Genomic DNA, 15,245 nt, shown 5'->3' on the forward strand with positions numbered 1-15,245 from the left:
ACCTGAGATTCCTATTGCGTCTAGTATCTGGAGAAGTATGGAGTGGTCCACTAGATCGAATGCAGCTGAGAGATCAAGTTGGATGATTAGCAGTCTGTTTCCTTGGCTGAGGTGTCTTCGAGCTATGTCTAGTAAAGATACCAGAAGAGTTTCTGTACTGTGGTTGGTTCTGAATCCGGATTGGGATGGATGTAGGATGTTATGGGCTTCTAGGTACATGGACATTTGTTGTGCTACTAGCCCTTCTATTATTTTGATGTATGTTGGGATAGAAGCGATTGGTCTGTAATTTGATGGGTTATTTATTGGACCTTTGGGGTCTTTCAGTATAGGAGTAATTATGATTTCACCAAGGTCTGGTGGGAACTGGCCTTCCCTGAGTGTGGTTTGCAGCCACAGCGTGTAGCTAGTTTTGAAATTGGTGGAAGCTGTGGCTAGTAGGTATGGTGGGCAATTGTTCAGATCACATGAGGATTTGCAATATTTTTTGTAGAGTCTGTCCAGTTCAGACCACTGGGTTGTAGGGAAGTTGGTCCAGGACCTGTCTGCTGATATGGCTTCATCTGTTGTGGGTTTTATTAGAATCTCGTCTGTGTTGTTTTGTGAGTTATTGAATGTTGTTCTGATTGTGATGATTTTATTTTTGAAGTGATCTGCTAGTTGAGAGGCTGTAGGTGTTAGGTTTCCCTGGGTGGCTAGGCATGGTTTAGTGTCGGTGAGGTTTCTTACTAGGTTGAAAAGTTTTTTTGTGTCTGGTTTGTCGGTGCCAATGAGGTTGGAGTAATAGTCTTTTCGTTTTTCCTTCAGTTTGATTTTGTATTGCTTGATTTGGATTTTCCATTCTGTTTTAGTGTTATCTTGTGTCTGTTTTTTCCATGCCCTTTCTAGTTGTCTACATTTCCTTTTTAGTTGTAGGAGTTCAGTGTCAAACCATTTGTCTGATTGTCTACATATTTTATTTTTTGATTTTAGTGGTGCTAGTTTGTTCAAGGTCAATTCGCTGAGAGACCGCCAGGTGTTTATGAATTCACTAGGGTTGCTGGAATCTATTGCTGGGTCCACTGCGCTCCAGAATGTGGTGGGGTCGATTTTCTGTCTGACCATAATGCTTGTTTTGGGAGGGGTGGGTTTATTTTTGTTATGCTCCCAGTTGATGGTAAAGTTGTATTTATAGTGGTCCGACCATAGGGTGGGCTGCCAAGTGCCGTTGGTGATTTGGATATTTTGTGTGTTGAGATTTGGGGATGAGTATGCTGCAATATCGAGTTGATGACCTTTTTCGTGTGTTGATTCAGGATTGAGGATCTGGTACGATAGGGTATTGAGGTAAGATAGAATATCTACTACTTGTTTGGAGGTGTGATCTTCTAGGTGGAGGTTTAAATCTCCAAGGATCAGATTATTTGTAGAGGAAAGCGAGTTCTGGAGGATGAACTCTTCTAGTTCTTGTTTAGTGGTGTTCCATTTTCCTGGGGTGTTGTAGCATAGAAGGCAGTTTAGATTTCCTGTAAGGGTGGTGTCAGAAAGTTGGCAGGCTAGAAGGTCTAAGTGAGGGGTGGAGTGCTTGGTTAGGACTTTGATGTTGAGGTTGTTTTTTACTATGATTGCTAGCCCTCCTCCTCTTCTATTAGCTCGGCATACTAATTCTATTTTGTATCCGTTAGGACAAATTTCAATAATGTGAGGGTCTGTGTCAGATGTGAGCCAGGTTTCAGCAAGGAAGAGGCATCCTAGATCATCTTTAATCAGCCAATCTTTGATTAGTTCTGTCTTAGGGCTTACCGATCATATATTTAGGTATGAGCATGCTATTGATGTGAATTTTGTGAGCGGAATAGGGGTAGGAGCTATATTTGTGAGTATGTTTTGTGATGTTTGAAGTCTTTGTGAGCTTGTCTTGGCATTTGTTGTATGTCTTTTTCCCCAGATTGTGGGTATGCTTACTTGGCAGGATGATGAACAAAGGATCAAGGTTCTTGGGGTTTGGAGTTTCCTGGTTTGTTGGAATGATTTGTGTGGTACTGTGATGATTGGGATTGGCTGTGTGTGGTATCCTGCTGTTTTCCATTTATCTATGAAGAGTGAAAGCAGTAGTAGGGCAAGGATGAGTTTGGGTGTGCTTGTATCCATTGTGTGTGTGGTAGAGAATGGTTGTTGTGGGATTTGCTGGTACTTTTGGGGCCTCGGTATTTAGGCAAGTCTAGATACTGTTTGTAGGTCGAGTCACCTGAGTGATTGGTTGTTTGGTTTTGTTATTGGAGTTCTAGGATGATTTCCAGATAGTGTTAAGTGGTTTTTCTCACTCGCCTCTAGGTTAACTGGAATTGGCAACTTCGGTATTCTGGCAGTCGTCCCTGCAGTCGCTTCCCAAAGGCGCGCACTAAGGCGCATGCGCCTTTGTCGCGCCGAATGGCTGTGCGCCGTTCGCGCTGAAAATTTAAATGGCTCCCTTGCTGGGCAGGAGAGGGGCGGAGCAGGGCTCCCACGCTGACCTCTCTCAGGATCGTGTTCGGTGCTCTGTAAGATCCTGCTGGTGGCTAGTAAGGGGCCCGATTGAGGCTGTGCGCCATTCGCGCTGAAAATTTAAATGGCTCCCTTGCTGGGCAGGAGAGGGGCGGAGCAGGGCTCCCACGATGACCTCTCTCAGGATCGTGTCCGGCGCTCTGTAGGATCCTGCTGGTGGCTAGTAAGGGGCCCGATTGAGGCTGTGCGCCGTTCGCGCTGAAAATTTAAGTGACTCCCTTGCTGGGCAGGAGAGGGGCGGAGCAGGGCTCCCACGATGACCTCTCTCAGGATCGTGTCCGGCGCTCTGTAGGATCCTGCTGGTGGCTAGTAAGGGGCCCGATTGAGGCTGTGCGCTGTTCGCGCTGAAAATTTAAATGGCTCCCTTGCTGGGCAGGAGAGGGGCGGAGCAGGGCTCCCACGTTGACCTCTCTCAGGATCGTGTCCGGCGCTCTGTAGGATCCTGCTGGTGGCTAGTAAGGGGCCCGATTGAGGCTGTGCGCCGTTCGCACTGAAAATTTTAATGGCTCCCTTGCTGGGCAGGAGAGGGGCGGAGCAGGGCTCCCACGCTGACCTCTCTCAGGATCGTGTCCGGCGCTCTGTAGGATCCTGCTGGTGGCTAGTAAGGGGCCCGATTGAGGCTGTGCGCTGTTCGCGCTGAAAATTTAAATGGCTCCCTTGCTGGGCAGGAGAGGGGCGGAGCAGGGCTCCCACGCTGACCTCTCTCAGGATCGTGTCTGGCGCTCTGTAGGATCCTGCTGGTGGCTAGTAAGGGGCCCAATTGAGGCTGTGCGCCGTTCGCGCTGAAAATTTAAAAAGGGAGGGGGAATATTTGTCTATTTTTGTATAGTTTTTACTGAGGTGACATTGCATAAAGTCATCTGCTTTGACCTCTTTGAAAACCCGCGGAATATAAATGATAATTAACATTTTCTCTGCGTACAGCGTGCTTTGTGTTTTTAAAATTTTATTGTTGGTAGATCATTTTGACTTGGCCACAAAGGTAAGGGGGAGGGAGGGAGGGGAGCTTCTGAAAGACATCTAGTAATCCTTGCAGGCTTGACTGTGCAGGCAATTATTTTTGTAAAATCATGTTTTGTTATGTGACTGGCATTATCTAGACTTTAATTTCTATGAATAAATAGAATGAAAATGATATAAAATTACTTGCTTGTGGGGACCGCGTGTTCCGGCTCACACAAGGAAGGAGGGGGTGAAAGGGAAAAAGTTTCTCTTCCTTGGAAATAGATTCTGAAGTGATTTCATCAAAGAAGACCAGCACCAAATGTACAAGAAATCCCTTAAACAATGTCAAAAGAGCCCAAAATAGAAAACTGCTACTGCCTTGAGACTCCATTATTGAAGGAATCAACTTGAAATCACAGAAGAGACAGGAAAAGGTTAAATGCCTCATGGAATCCTCAGGTACAAAACACAAACCAAATTGTGAATGAAATCAGAGCAGACAGTAAGAATTATAAAATTGATGTCATTATCCATCTGGAAAAAAAGGCGTACTAGAAATAATGCCTCAGCAATACAATTTTCAGAAGTTCTATTTGCTCATGGTAAGGGAGAAGAGAGACTGCTAGTGATGGTGGGGGGACTGATAGAAGATATGAAAGAAGGGTGGTAGAAAGGAACAGATGGTAAAGGAGGGAGGGAAGGGTGGTGGTGGAAAAGAATAGAACAGACATTGAAAGAGGGTAGAGAGGAACAGACCCTGAAAGGAAATGTGGAAGGCAGAGTGGGGAGAAGATGCTGGAAGGGAAGAAGACAGATGCCAGACTATGGGGGAGCGGAGGGAAGAAGATGGGTGCTAGACTGGGAGGGTGACGGGGCGGTGAATGGGATGGCAGTGGCGGTGACGGGGCGGTGAAAGGGGTGACGGTGACGGGGCGGTGAAGGGAACGGCGGTGACGGGGCGGTGCAGAGGATGGCGGGCCGGGGACAATGCAGTGACGGGGACAGATTTTTTCCCCGTGTCATTCTCTACTTTGCATCTCCAAACGTGGTCCCAGTCTGTTCGGATGAAATTGAATGCATCCAAGATAAAATTATTGTGGCTTGGCCTGAAATTGGACTATCTCCCTAGTTCTGTAGCATTGGCCTCTGGAACTCCCTTACAAATCAAATTCTCTGCCAAGATTTTGGGAGTCCTTTTAGATTCTTCACTTTCTTTTAAGGATCAGATTAGCTCTGTGATCAAGAAACATTTTTTCAATTTGCGTATGCTGAGGAAAGTCAGACATCTTTTCCATCAACAACATTTATCCATTCTGGTTCAGTCAATTATTTTATCTCATATCCACTACTGTAACGCCCTCTTATTTTGTTATTACAAAAATTGTCTTTCTAGATTACAATTGATCCAGAACACTGCTGTCAGATTGATTTTCAGGAAATGTAAGTTTGATCATGTGACACCATTACTTTATAATCTGCATTGGCTTCATGTGTATTTTAGAGTCCAGTTCAAATGTTCCTGTGTCATTTTCAAAATTCTCTTTGGCATCTTCTCTCCGTTAGTCCCTCTATCTTGGAATCTTTATAGATTCTCTTTTGCAAGGGGCGATCAACAATTTAAGCTATCTTGTCCATTTAGTAAAGGTATCAAAAGAACCAAAGCTTTTGGTCAATCACTATTCTTCAAGTTCACCCAACTTTGGAATGATCTTCCACTTGTTTTGCAAAGTTTTAGTTCTCTTTCAACCTTTCGCAAGTCTCTGAAAACCACCCTGTTCACCAAACACTTTGGTAATTAATTCCTCTTCCACTTCTGCTATGTTACTATGTGCTTAATTTAATTACCGTATTTTCGCGGATATAACGCGCGCGTTATACGTGATTTTACGTACCGCGCATACCCCTCGCGCGCTATATGCCTGAGCGCGGTATACAAAAGTTTTTAAACATAGTTCCCACCCCGCCCGACGCCCGATTCACCCCCCCCAGCAGGACCGCTCGCACCCCCCCCCCGAACGACCGCTCGCACGCGCTCCCACCCGCACCCGCATCCACGATCGGAGCAAGAGGGAGCCCAAGCCCTCTTGCCCGGCCGACTCCCCGACGTCCGATACATCCCCCCCCCCGGCAGGATCACTCGCACCCTCACCCCGAAGGACCGCCGACTCCCCAACAATATCGGGCCAGGAGGGAGCCCAAACCCTCCTGGCCACGGCGACCCCCTAACCCCACCCCGCACTACATTACGGGCAGGAGGGATCCCAGGCCCTCCTGCCCTCGACGCAAACCCCCTCCCCCCAACGACCCCCCCCCCCCCCCAAGAATCTCCGCCCGTCCCCCAGCCGACCCGCGACCCCCCTGGCCGACCCCCACGACACCCCCACCCGCCTTCCCCGTACTTTGTGTAGTTGGGCCAGAAGGGAGCCCAAACCCTCCTGGCCACGGCGACCCCCTAACCCCACCCCGCACTACATTACGGGCAGGAGGGATCCCAGGCCCTCCTGCCCTCGACGCAAACCCCCCTCCCTCCAACGACCGCCCCCCCCAAGAACCTCCGACCGACCCGCGACCCCCCTGGCCGACCCCCCCACCCCCCTTCCCCGTACCTTTGGAAGTTGGCCGGACAGACGGGAGCCAAACCCGCCTGTCCGGCAGGCAGCCAACGAAGGAATGAGGCCGGATTGGCCCATCCGTCCTAAAGCTCCGCCTACTGGTGGGGCCTAAGGCGCGTGGGCCAATCAGAATAGGCCCTGGAGCCTTAGGTCCCACCTGGGGGCGCGGCCTGAGGCACATGGGCCAAACCCGACCATGTGTCTCAGGCCGCGCCCCCAGGTGGGACCTAAGGCTCCAGGGCCTATTCTGATTGGCCCACGCGCCTTAGGCCCCACCAGTAGGCGGAGCTTTAGGACGGATGGGCCAATCCGGCCTCATTCCTTCGTTGGCTGCCTGCCGGACAGGCGGGTTTGGCTCCCGTCTGTCCGGCCAACTTCCAAAGGTACGGGGAAGGGGGGTGGGGGGGTCGGCCAGGGGGGTCGCGGGTCGGTCGGAGGTTCTTGGGGGGGGCGGTCGTTGGAGGGAGGGGGGTTTGCGTCGAGGGCAGGAGGGCCTGGGATCCCTCCTGCCCGTAATGTAGTGTGGGGTGGGGTTAGGGGGTCGCCGTGGCCAGGAGGGTTTGGGCTCCCTTCTGGCCCAACTACACAAAGTACGGGGAAGGCGGGTGGGGGTGTCGTGGGGGTCGGCCAGGGGGGTCGCGGGTCGGCTGGGGGACGGGCGGAGGTTCTTGGGGGGGGGGCGGTCGTTGGGGGGGGGGGGTTTGCGTCGAGGGCAGGAGGGCCTGGGATCCCTCCTGCCCGTAATGTAGTGCGGGGTGGGGTTAGGGGGTCGCCGTGGCCAGGAGGATTTGGGCTCCCTCCTGGCCCGATATTGTTGGGGAGTCGGCGGTCCTTCGGGGTGGGGGTGCGAGTGGTCCTGCCGAGGGGGGAGAAGAATCGGACGTCGAGGGGGGGCATCAGGCTTTCAGGATGGGGACAGGACTTCAAGGGGGGACAGGCAGATCTTCAAGGGGGACAGGCAGACCTTCAAGGGGGACAGGACTTCAAGGGGGACAGGCACGGAGAGGCGGGGCAGTGCACCGAAAGTCAGGGCGGGTGAACGGTGAGTCGGGGCAACCAGAGGAGAGTCGGGGCAGTGCACCGAAAGTCAGGGTGAGTCGGGGCAACCAGATGAGAGTCGGGGAGGGCGAAAGGAAAGTCGGGGTGGCCAGAGGAGAGTCGGGGAGAGCGAAAGGAGAGTCGGGGTGGCCAGAGGAGAGTCGGGCAGCATGCGCGTTATATGCCTGAGCGCGGTATAGAAAAGTTTTTGTACATATCATCGTGATTTCTGCGCGCTATACCCCTGTGCGCGTTTTACAATGGTGCGCGTTATATCCGCGAAAATACGGTACTGTTTTTATATTTTCATTACCTTATCTAACTACTGTAAACCGAGTCGAGCATTCTTGGATTGAGGACTAGGTATACAAAACTAAGCATTAGATTAGAAAGACTAAAACAGTTAGGACTCTTCAGCTTGAAAAAGAGATGGCTGAGAGGTGATATGATTGAAGTCTACAAAATCCTGAGTGGAGTATAACGGGTACAAGTGGATCATCAGAGAAAAGGCGGGACCGCCGGAAGAGGAAGCAGCGCAGGCGCATGGCTCACAGAAGGGCCGGGATCGCCAAGAGGAAGCAGCAGTACACCGGTAGGAGCTTCTACATGATGGGGGGGGGGGGGTCGGGAGGCTGTGGGAGTGCGAGCGGTCCTTTAGGGTGGGGGTGGGTGGGAGTGCGTGCGAGCGGTCCTTCAGGGTGGGGGTGCGGGGTGCGTGCGAGCGGTCCTTCGGGGTGGGGGTGCGAGCGGTCCTGCAGGGGGGTGAATCAGACGTCGGGGGGAACTATGTAAAAAAAAAGTTGTAAAACGCGCTCATGCGTATAACGCGCAAGGTTATGCACGGTTTGTAAAATCGTGTATAACGCTCGCGTTATATGCGTGAAAATACGGTAGGTTAAGAAAATCTGTCAATGTGGGATCCAAGATGGCCGTGATTGTCTGAGTGCTGGTCAGATGCTGCAGAAAAGTTTTCTCTTTTCATACCTTTTGAGTGGATATTATCCCCCTCTTGATGCCGAAGAGAAGGGGAAAAGCGCCACTGGAGCCTCGCATCGCTTGGAAACACCCCCCTTGTAACGATCAATGAAATTCTGAAGCGCCTGCAGAGGGAGTCCACATTGTCGGGGAATCGCCCGCTAGAGGCACTGGCACAAAATGATGTCGCGGTGCACATCTCTGGGCTAGATGTGACGCAGAGCCCTGACACTAGAACCCCGCCTCCACTGCCGCAGAGAGCCAGCTCACAACGGAAGGGGAATGCTACAGAGGAGGTTGTATCCCCTTCCTGAGAGGCTAGTACACTAGTGGGCCAGGCATTGGATTCCTTAATGGACTTGTTAAGCCCTAGGATGGACCCTGCATTGGAATCAACGATGGAGCAAGGCCGGCAAGAGGAAAATTTAGTGGGTAAGCAATGCAAAACTGTGCCTAAAAGTTTTTTTCCAGTTACTAAACTCACTGAAGTTACTCTAGATTCTCTATGGGACTTGGTAGTTAATCTGGGAAATTCATTAAGTCCATAAATTAAGGATTTGGAGAAGAAAATTCAAGACCAGAAAGAGGAATTAAGAGATATTAAACAGGACTAAACTTCTACAAAGAGTAATATCAAAAAAGTAGATAAAGAGTGTGCAGGTGTAAAGCAAATTCAGGAAATGTTGATAAAAGATAATGTTAATTTAAGAAGGAAATTGGAAATGATGGAAAATAATTATCGCTCTAATTTTCGCTTGTTGAATTTTCATAAGGTTCCATCTGTAACACTAAGAGAAATGATTAGGAGATATTGAGATTTTGAATTTCACTGAAGAATCTATACCCCCTCTCACACAAGTATATTTCTTGCCAATAAAGAGCTATTTCAACAAGTATTGATCAAGCTCAACAAGAAACACAATTGGATATAACAACTATGTTAGAAACTTCAGATAAGGATATGGCTAAACCTGCAACCCTTTTAATAACGGTGGCATTATTGTCAGATAAGAACTGGATCATGAAATCTTTTTTTAAAAATAGAGTTTCTCGGATTTAAAATACAAATATTTCCAGACCTATCGAGAGAAACCCAGAAATGGAGATACCAGTTTGTGATTTTGAAACCTGGAGTAACTTCAATTGGAGGTGGATTTTTCCTTCAATATCCCTGTAAGTGCATAGCGAGATATAGGGCTCCTTTTACTAAGGTGCGCTAGGACTTTAACGCGCAGAATAGCACGCGCTGCATTGCCGCACACGCTAGACCTTAACGCCAGCATTGAGCTGTCGTTAGTTCTAGAAGCGTAGCGTGCAGTAACTTCCTGCGTGTGCTAAAAATGCTAGCGCACCTTAGTAAAAGAAGCCCATAGTTCTCAGAAATATGTATTTTTTGATCCGACTAAACTAACTAATTTTCTATCTTTAAAACGCCTTGAAAGGGAGGGAACAGCAACTTAAAATGAATATATTTTGACTCCCAGCCCAGTTACCAAATATATTGCTTTCTTTATTTAGATTTGTATCTAATTCTTATAATCACCCATGATATTTTCCTTTAACTATGTGAACCTTATACAATCTTTTTTGTACAAGATTTTTCAATGCTTGATAATTTGTTTAAAATTTAATAAATAAATAATAATAAAAAGAAAATCTGCCAATGAGCATGTTACTAGCTCCCATGCTTCCTTAATAAACCGTTTAGGACACAGGAAATAGGGTTCATTCATTTTGTTAGTACAGTAGTATCCTGTGGTGCTACCTACCTCCAACTGGATATGATATGAATTTGCTCAACCTCAAACCTCATCAGCTATCTCATTGTCTTGTAGCTTCTTCACATCCTCTTCAATTGGCAAATCCATCTCCTCACACTTGACTCTGTTTTTATGAATCCATGAATGCTCTTAAACTTTTCCTTGAAGGCCCTCCCCCCCCCCCCAAAAAAAAAAAAAAAAAAAAAGGCCAATAACTCAGAAAAAAATCTGCTTCTGGTAGAAAATATGCACAAAACCTTACAAGAGCAGATAAAGTTGTCAGCGATAGAAACTTCCTGTACAATTTTTGTAGAAACAAGCACTTCAGGGCAAACTCAAAGGGGATATGCCTGCTCCTTTGCAGCACCCTTTTCCTCAGTACAGAAATGTAATCAATGACATGGAAAAGAAGTGGTAATATGTCTAGTGGTTTATAATTTTTTTAAAACATTTGTATAGTATTTTTAAGGCAGAATCACAGCACACTTAAATATGCTTGCAGCTATCGCTTGAGTGAATACCCTGTATGTTACAGTAAAGTTGGGGGGTTCCCCACCAACACCCCCCGTCGGAGTCCCTTAAAACACTGTTTTTCTTTGGCGCGGGCTTCCGCCTTGCGCTCATTTGTCTCGGCGCACCTTTGTCGCTGCGCGCTTTTGACCTGTCACCATGTTACACAGCCATTTATAAAACAGAGGAGACGGCAACTTTACTTTTATATTGCATTAGTTAAACATATATATATGCAGTAAAAGCAATTCTGCTGAGTTCTTTGGGGGAGCCATCTGTAAAGTCTAAAAAAATGCACTAGTTTAGTCCCCATACAGTTTGCCTGTTCTTAAATAAATAGTTCCTCTAATTTCAGTTTAAACTCAATAAAAATGATCTGTGAATTATCCTGTGAAGCAGTGAATTCTTTCTCTACATGGTGGAATTCTTGATAACATATATTTTTCCTTTTTAGACAACATTGCAAACCGATGAAGTAAAAAATGTGCCTTGTGGAACCAGGTATAGCATTTGCTGTCTTGTTTTACTTGTCTTCAGCAGGTTCTTCATAATTCAGTTCAAATTGCCTGAAGTCTCTCATGAATTTGAATTGATTACATTTTGTATTTGAGGGCAAGAAGTTGCATTCAACTTGAGCTGTAAAGTACAATAGACTGGGTATCTAATATAATAAAACGCTAGGCCGCGCATGCGCGCTTCCTATGTGTGCGCCGGTTTTCCGTGAGCTGTAGCGACACATAGGAAGTGCGTATGCGCGGCTTACACTCTGTCCTGCTCCCTGTTGAAAGACGCAGCGTCTCCCATACACTAACTTTGCTGTCGCTGCCTCTCCGCTCTCTCTCTTCCTCCCCCCCACGAGGCGGATGGCCAGCGGCTTACGCGCATGCGCTGGCTTGGCGCATCAGAGGGCAAGATGAAGGGGGTGCGGAGCAGCGCTGGCGGCGGCAGTGTCCGGTAGGGAACACGTCCACGAGTCCCCCCTCCTGCATCAACTGCTGCTGCTCTTGTTTGAAGCGGCCTGCTGAGGTTTGCGGCCGGCTGTAGTGAACCTCGCAGGCCGCTCTCCACATGGAGCACGTTCCCTCTGACGCGATTGCGTCAGAGGGAACATGCTACCATATGGAGAGCGGCCTGCGAGGTTCACTACAGCCGTTCGTGAACCTAAGCAGGCCACTTTGAACAGGAGCGGCAGCAACCATGGGTGGGAGGGGAAGAACGGGAGGGGAAGCGAAAAAGAAGGGCTATGGAGCAGGCAGGAAAGAGGGCTGCTTTGGGGGGGGGGTGTGCTGGGGCCAGACAGCAATTGGGGGGAGGAACAGATGGGGGGCCATGAAGCAGGCAGGCATTGCACAACAGGGGGAAATGGGGCTGCTTTGGGGGGAGAGTTGTGCTGGGGGCAGACAGCAATCAGGGGGAGGGAGGAACAGAAGGGGGGCCACGAAGCAGGCAGGCATTGCACAACAGGGGGAGAGGTGAAAGGGGGCTGCTTTGGCAAGCAGGGGGGGCCAGGGAGACAGACAGAAAGAAAGACACACAGACAGGGGACCTGGGAGAGACACATACACAAAGAATGACAGACAGACAGCGTCCAGGGAGAGAGACAAATAAAAAAAACAACAACACACCATACATACAGACATCTACTCTAGCACCCGTTAATATAACAGGCTTAAAGACTAGTATAGGATAAAACCCACCTACTTTTACAAAAGTCAACTTAGACATTTAGGTGGCAATCTGTATTGGTACCTCCTTGGAAGGGGGGGGGGGTCCTAGGACGATTCATCACGGCTGTTTCAGTGCTGAATTGTCACATGAAACATCCTGTGATGAAATGCCCTCACACGCCAAGCACTCCTCCTCACATACATTTGGAGACCGGGGAGACTGATCGCCCCTTCTTGTGGTCTGCTGTTTTTCCCTTTTGTCTTCCATTCTCTTGGATCAAGCATGTCTCCCCCCCTCTCCTTCTTGTCTGCAAGCTAGTACACCTCTCCCTCAAGCATGATTCAGTGTTTCCCAAATGTAAACAGAATCTGAGTGGTCTGATGCCATTACAGAATAGATTCTCTGCAGAGAATGGCCACTAGGATGATCTCAGGACTTAAAGACATCACATATGAAGAACGTCTAACCAGACTGCACCTATATTCTCTCGAGGAGCGCAGAGAAAGAGGGAACATGATAGAAACATTCAAATACATTACGGGTCGCATTGAAGTGGAGGAAGAATTATTTTTTCTTATGGGCCCCACGGCAACAAGAGGGCATCCGCTAAAACTTAAGGGGGGAAGATTTCATGGTGACACTAGGAAATACTTCTTCACCGAATGGGTGATTGGTCGATGGAATAAACTAGTAGCGTGCTCGACTTCAAAAGTCGATGGGACAAAAAGGTGGGGGTGCTATATAGTTATGCATAAAGGATGGGTACACCAGGGAGGGAGGGTTCTCGAGTGGGCAGACTTGTTGGGCCGCCGGCCCTCTTCTACCGTCTTATTCTATGTTTCAATGCTGACAGAATGACAAGGGAAGCTGTTGTTATTGTTTTAAAGAAAATTGTTTAGACAGAGCAGTCACTGTGATGATGGGGGGGGACAGTCTTCAATGGTTTGTGCCGCTCTTTAGTGCTTGGGCTGACGCTCTCTCCTCCCTGTCCACGATCAGGTAATCTAGCTGGCCATGTGCATGGAATGTGAGGATTCAGCATGGCCGTTTGAGCGCGGCTGCACACAATGAATCGTCCCATTCCCCCTTGAAGGTGCCCTGATGCGTTGCAGAGAATCTATTCTGTAATGGCATCAGACCACTCAGATTCTGTTTACATTTGGTGCACACTACATTTTGGTGCCTACCGTTATACCAGCCTTATAGTTGGTGTAACTGAGCATGTAACTTATGGCGTTCTATGAGTTGTACATATAATAACTTGGAGACGTGCCTGTCTCCCATCCATGTTTCACCCACTTGCATTTGCTTACTAACTAACTATTCTATAACGGTGTGCATAAGTGTTAAGGGCAGTTACACACATAAGTGTTACTTTTGGCATATATAGGTGCTCAAAGGGGTGCCTAACATCAGGCACTTAATATAAAATCACTTTTTTAAAGCTTTAGCTATTCTTGGTTTCATAATTTTATTTTTACCCATTAGCATAGAAGCTTGTTTTGTATAAGTCTAAGGGCTCCTTTTACAAAGGAGTGCTAGCGGTTTTAGCGCACACTAAAATGCCACACGCGCTAGCCGCTACCGCCTCCTTTTAAGCAGGCGGTAATTTTTCAGCTAGCGCGCACTAATCTTGTCTGTGCGCTAAAAACCCTAGCGCACCTTAGTAAAAGGAGCCCTAAATCTGACTCTCCTAAAATAAAATAAAAAATTTGTCACTCATGAAAGTCTGATGAAATAATTGATAATTTATTCAATGCAAGTTTTCAGACATTTATTAGTTTTCAATAGGATTCTTCTAAAATTATGTATTTTGAAGTGTTATATATATTCATAGCTTTTATGCAAGGTAGTTCGCAAGAATGTGGTTTGGAGCTTGATTGAAATTTGGGAAATGCCATAAAATTGACTTTTGAAGATAATTACCGTATTTTCACGCAGATAACGCGCACCCGTGTAAAACGCGCACACGGGTATAGCGCGCAGAAACCACAATTTTATGTACAAAAACTTTTGTATACCGCGCTCACGGGTATACCGCGCATGCTGCCTGACTGTCCTTTCGCCCGCCCCGACTCTCCTCTGGCCACCCCGACTCTCCTTTCGCCCTCCCCGACTCTCCGTGCGCTGTCCCGACTATCCGTTCACCCTCCCTGACTTTCCGTGCACTGCCCCGCCTCTCCGTGCGCTGTCCCGACTCTCCGTTCACCCTCCCTGACTTTCCGTGCACTGCCCCAGGAGCCAAACCCGCCTGACCGGCAGGCAGCCAACGACGGAATGAGGCCGGATTGGCCCATCCGTCCCAAAGCTCCGCCTACTGGTGGGGCCTAAGGCGCGTGGGCCAATCAGAATAGGCCCTGGAGCCTTAGGTCCCACCCGGGGGCGCGGCCTGAGGCACATGGTCGGGTTGGGCCCATGTGCCTCAGGCCGCGCCCCCAGGTGGGACCTAAGGCTCCAGGGCCTATTCTGATTGGCCCACACGCCTTAGGCCCCACCAGTAGGCGGAGCTTTGGGACGGATGGGCCAATCCGGCCTCATTCCGTCGTTGGCTGCCTGCCGGACAGGCGGGTTTGGCTCCCGTCTGTCCGGCCAACTACCAAAGGTACGGGGAAGGGGGGTGGGGGTGTCGTGGGGGTCGGCCAGGGGGGTCGCGGGTCGGCTGGGGGGGGCGGTCGGTGGTTCTTGGGGGGGGGGCAGTCATTGGAGGGAGGGGGGTTTGCATCGAGGGCAGGAGGGCCTGGGATCCCTCCTGCCCGTAATGTAGTGCGGGGTGGGGGTAGGGGGTCGCCGTGGCCAGTTGGGTTTGGGCTCCCTCCTGGCCCAATATTGTCGGGGAGTTGGGGAGTCGGCCGGGCAAGAGGGCTTGGGCTCCCTCTTGCTCCGATCGTGGGTGCGGGTGGGAGCGCGTGCGAGCGGTCGTTCGGGGTGGGGGTGCGAGCGGTCCTGCTGGGGGGGGGGGGGGTGAATCGGGCGTCGGGCGCGGTGGGAACTATGTAAAAAAATTTTTGTATACCGCGCTCACGCGTATAACGCGCGAGGGGTATGCGCGGTAGGTAAAAACGTGTATAACGCGCGTGTTATATGCGTGAAAATACGGTACTCTAAATAAAATTTTCTGTTGGTTTGGCATAAGATTTGATCAGTTTGTACATATTGGCTACACTATCAGCCTGTTTTACAAAGCCGCTCGGCAACAGCCCCGAAGCCCTTTATA

General features: G+C 49.1%; 1 protein-coding gene across 3 annotated transcripts in view; it reads left to right on the plus strand.

Moving 5' to 3' along the window:
• Positions 1 to 15,245, plus strand: part of ERLIN1 (ER lipid raft associated 1) — a 104,753-nt gene that overhangs the window by 48,375 nt on the left and 41,133 nt on the right. For all 3 annotated transcript variants that reach the window (XM_033941507.1, XM_033941508.1, XM_033941510.1), the window contains one exon: positions 10,818 to 10,864. In XM_033941507.1, coding sequence (XP_033797398.1) covers positions 10,818 to 10,864 — 47 coding nt within the window. The remainder of the gene's footprint in view (positions 1 to 10,817; positions 10,865 to 15,245) is intronic.

This window comes from Geotrypetes seraphini, chromosome 4 (genome assembly GCF_902459505.1).
Source record: "Geotrypetes seraphini chromosome 4, aGeoSer1.1, whole genome shotgun sequence".
Taxonomy (NCBI): Eukaryota; Metazoa; Chordata; class Amphibia; order Gymnophiona; family Dermophiidae; genus Geotrypetes; species Geotrypetes seraphini.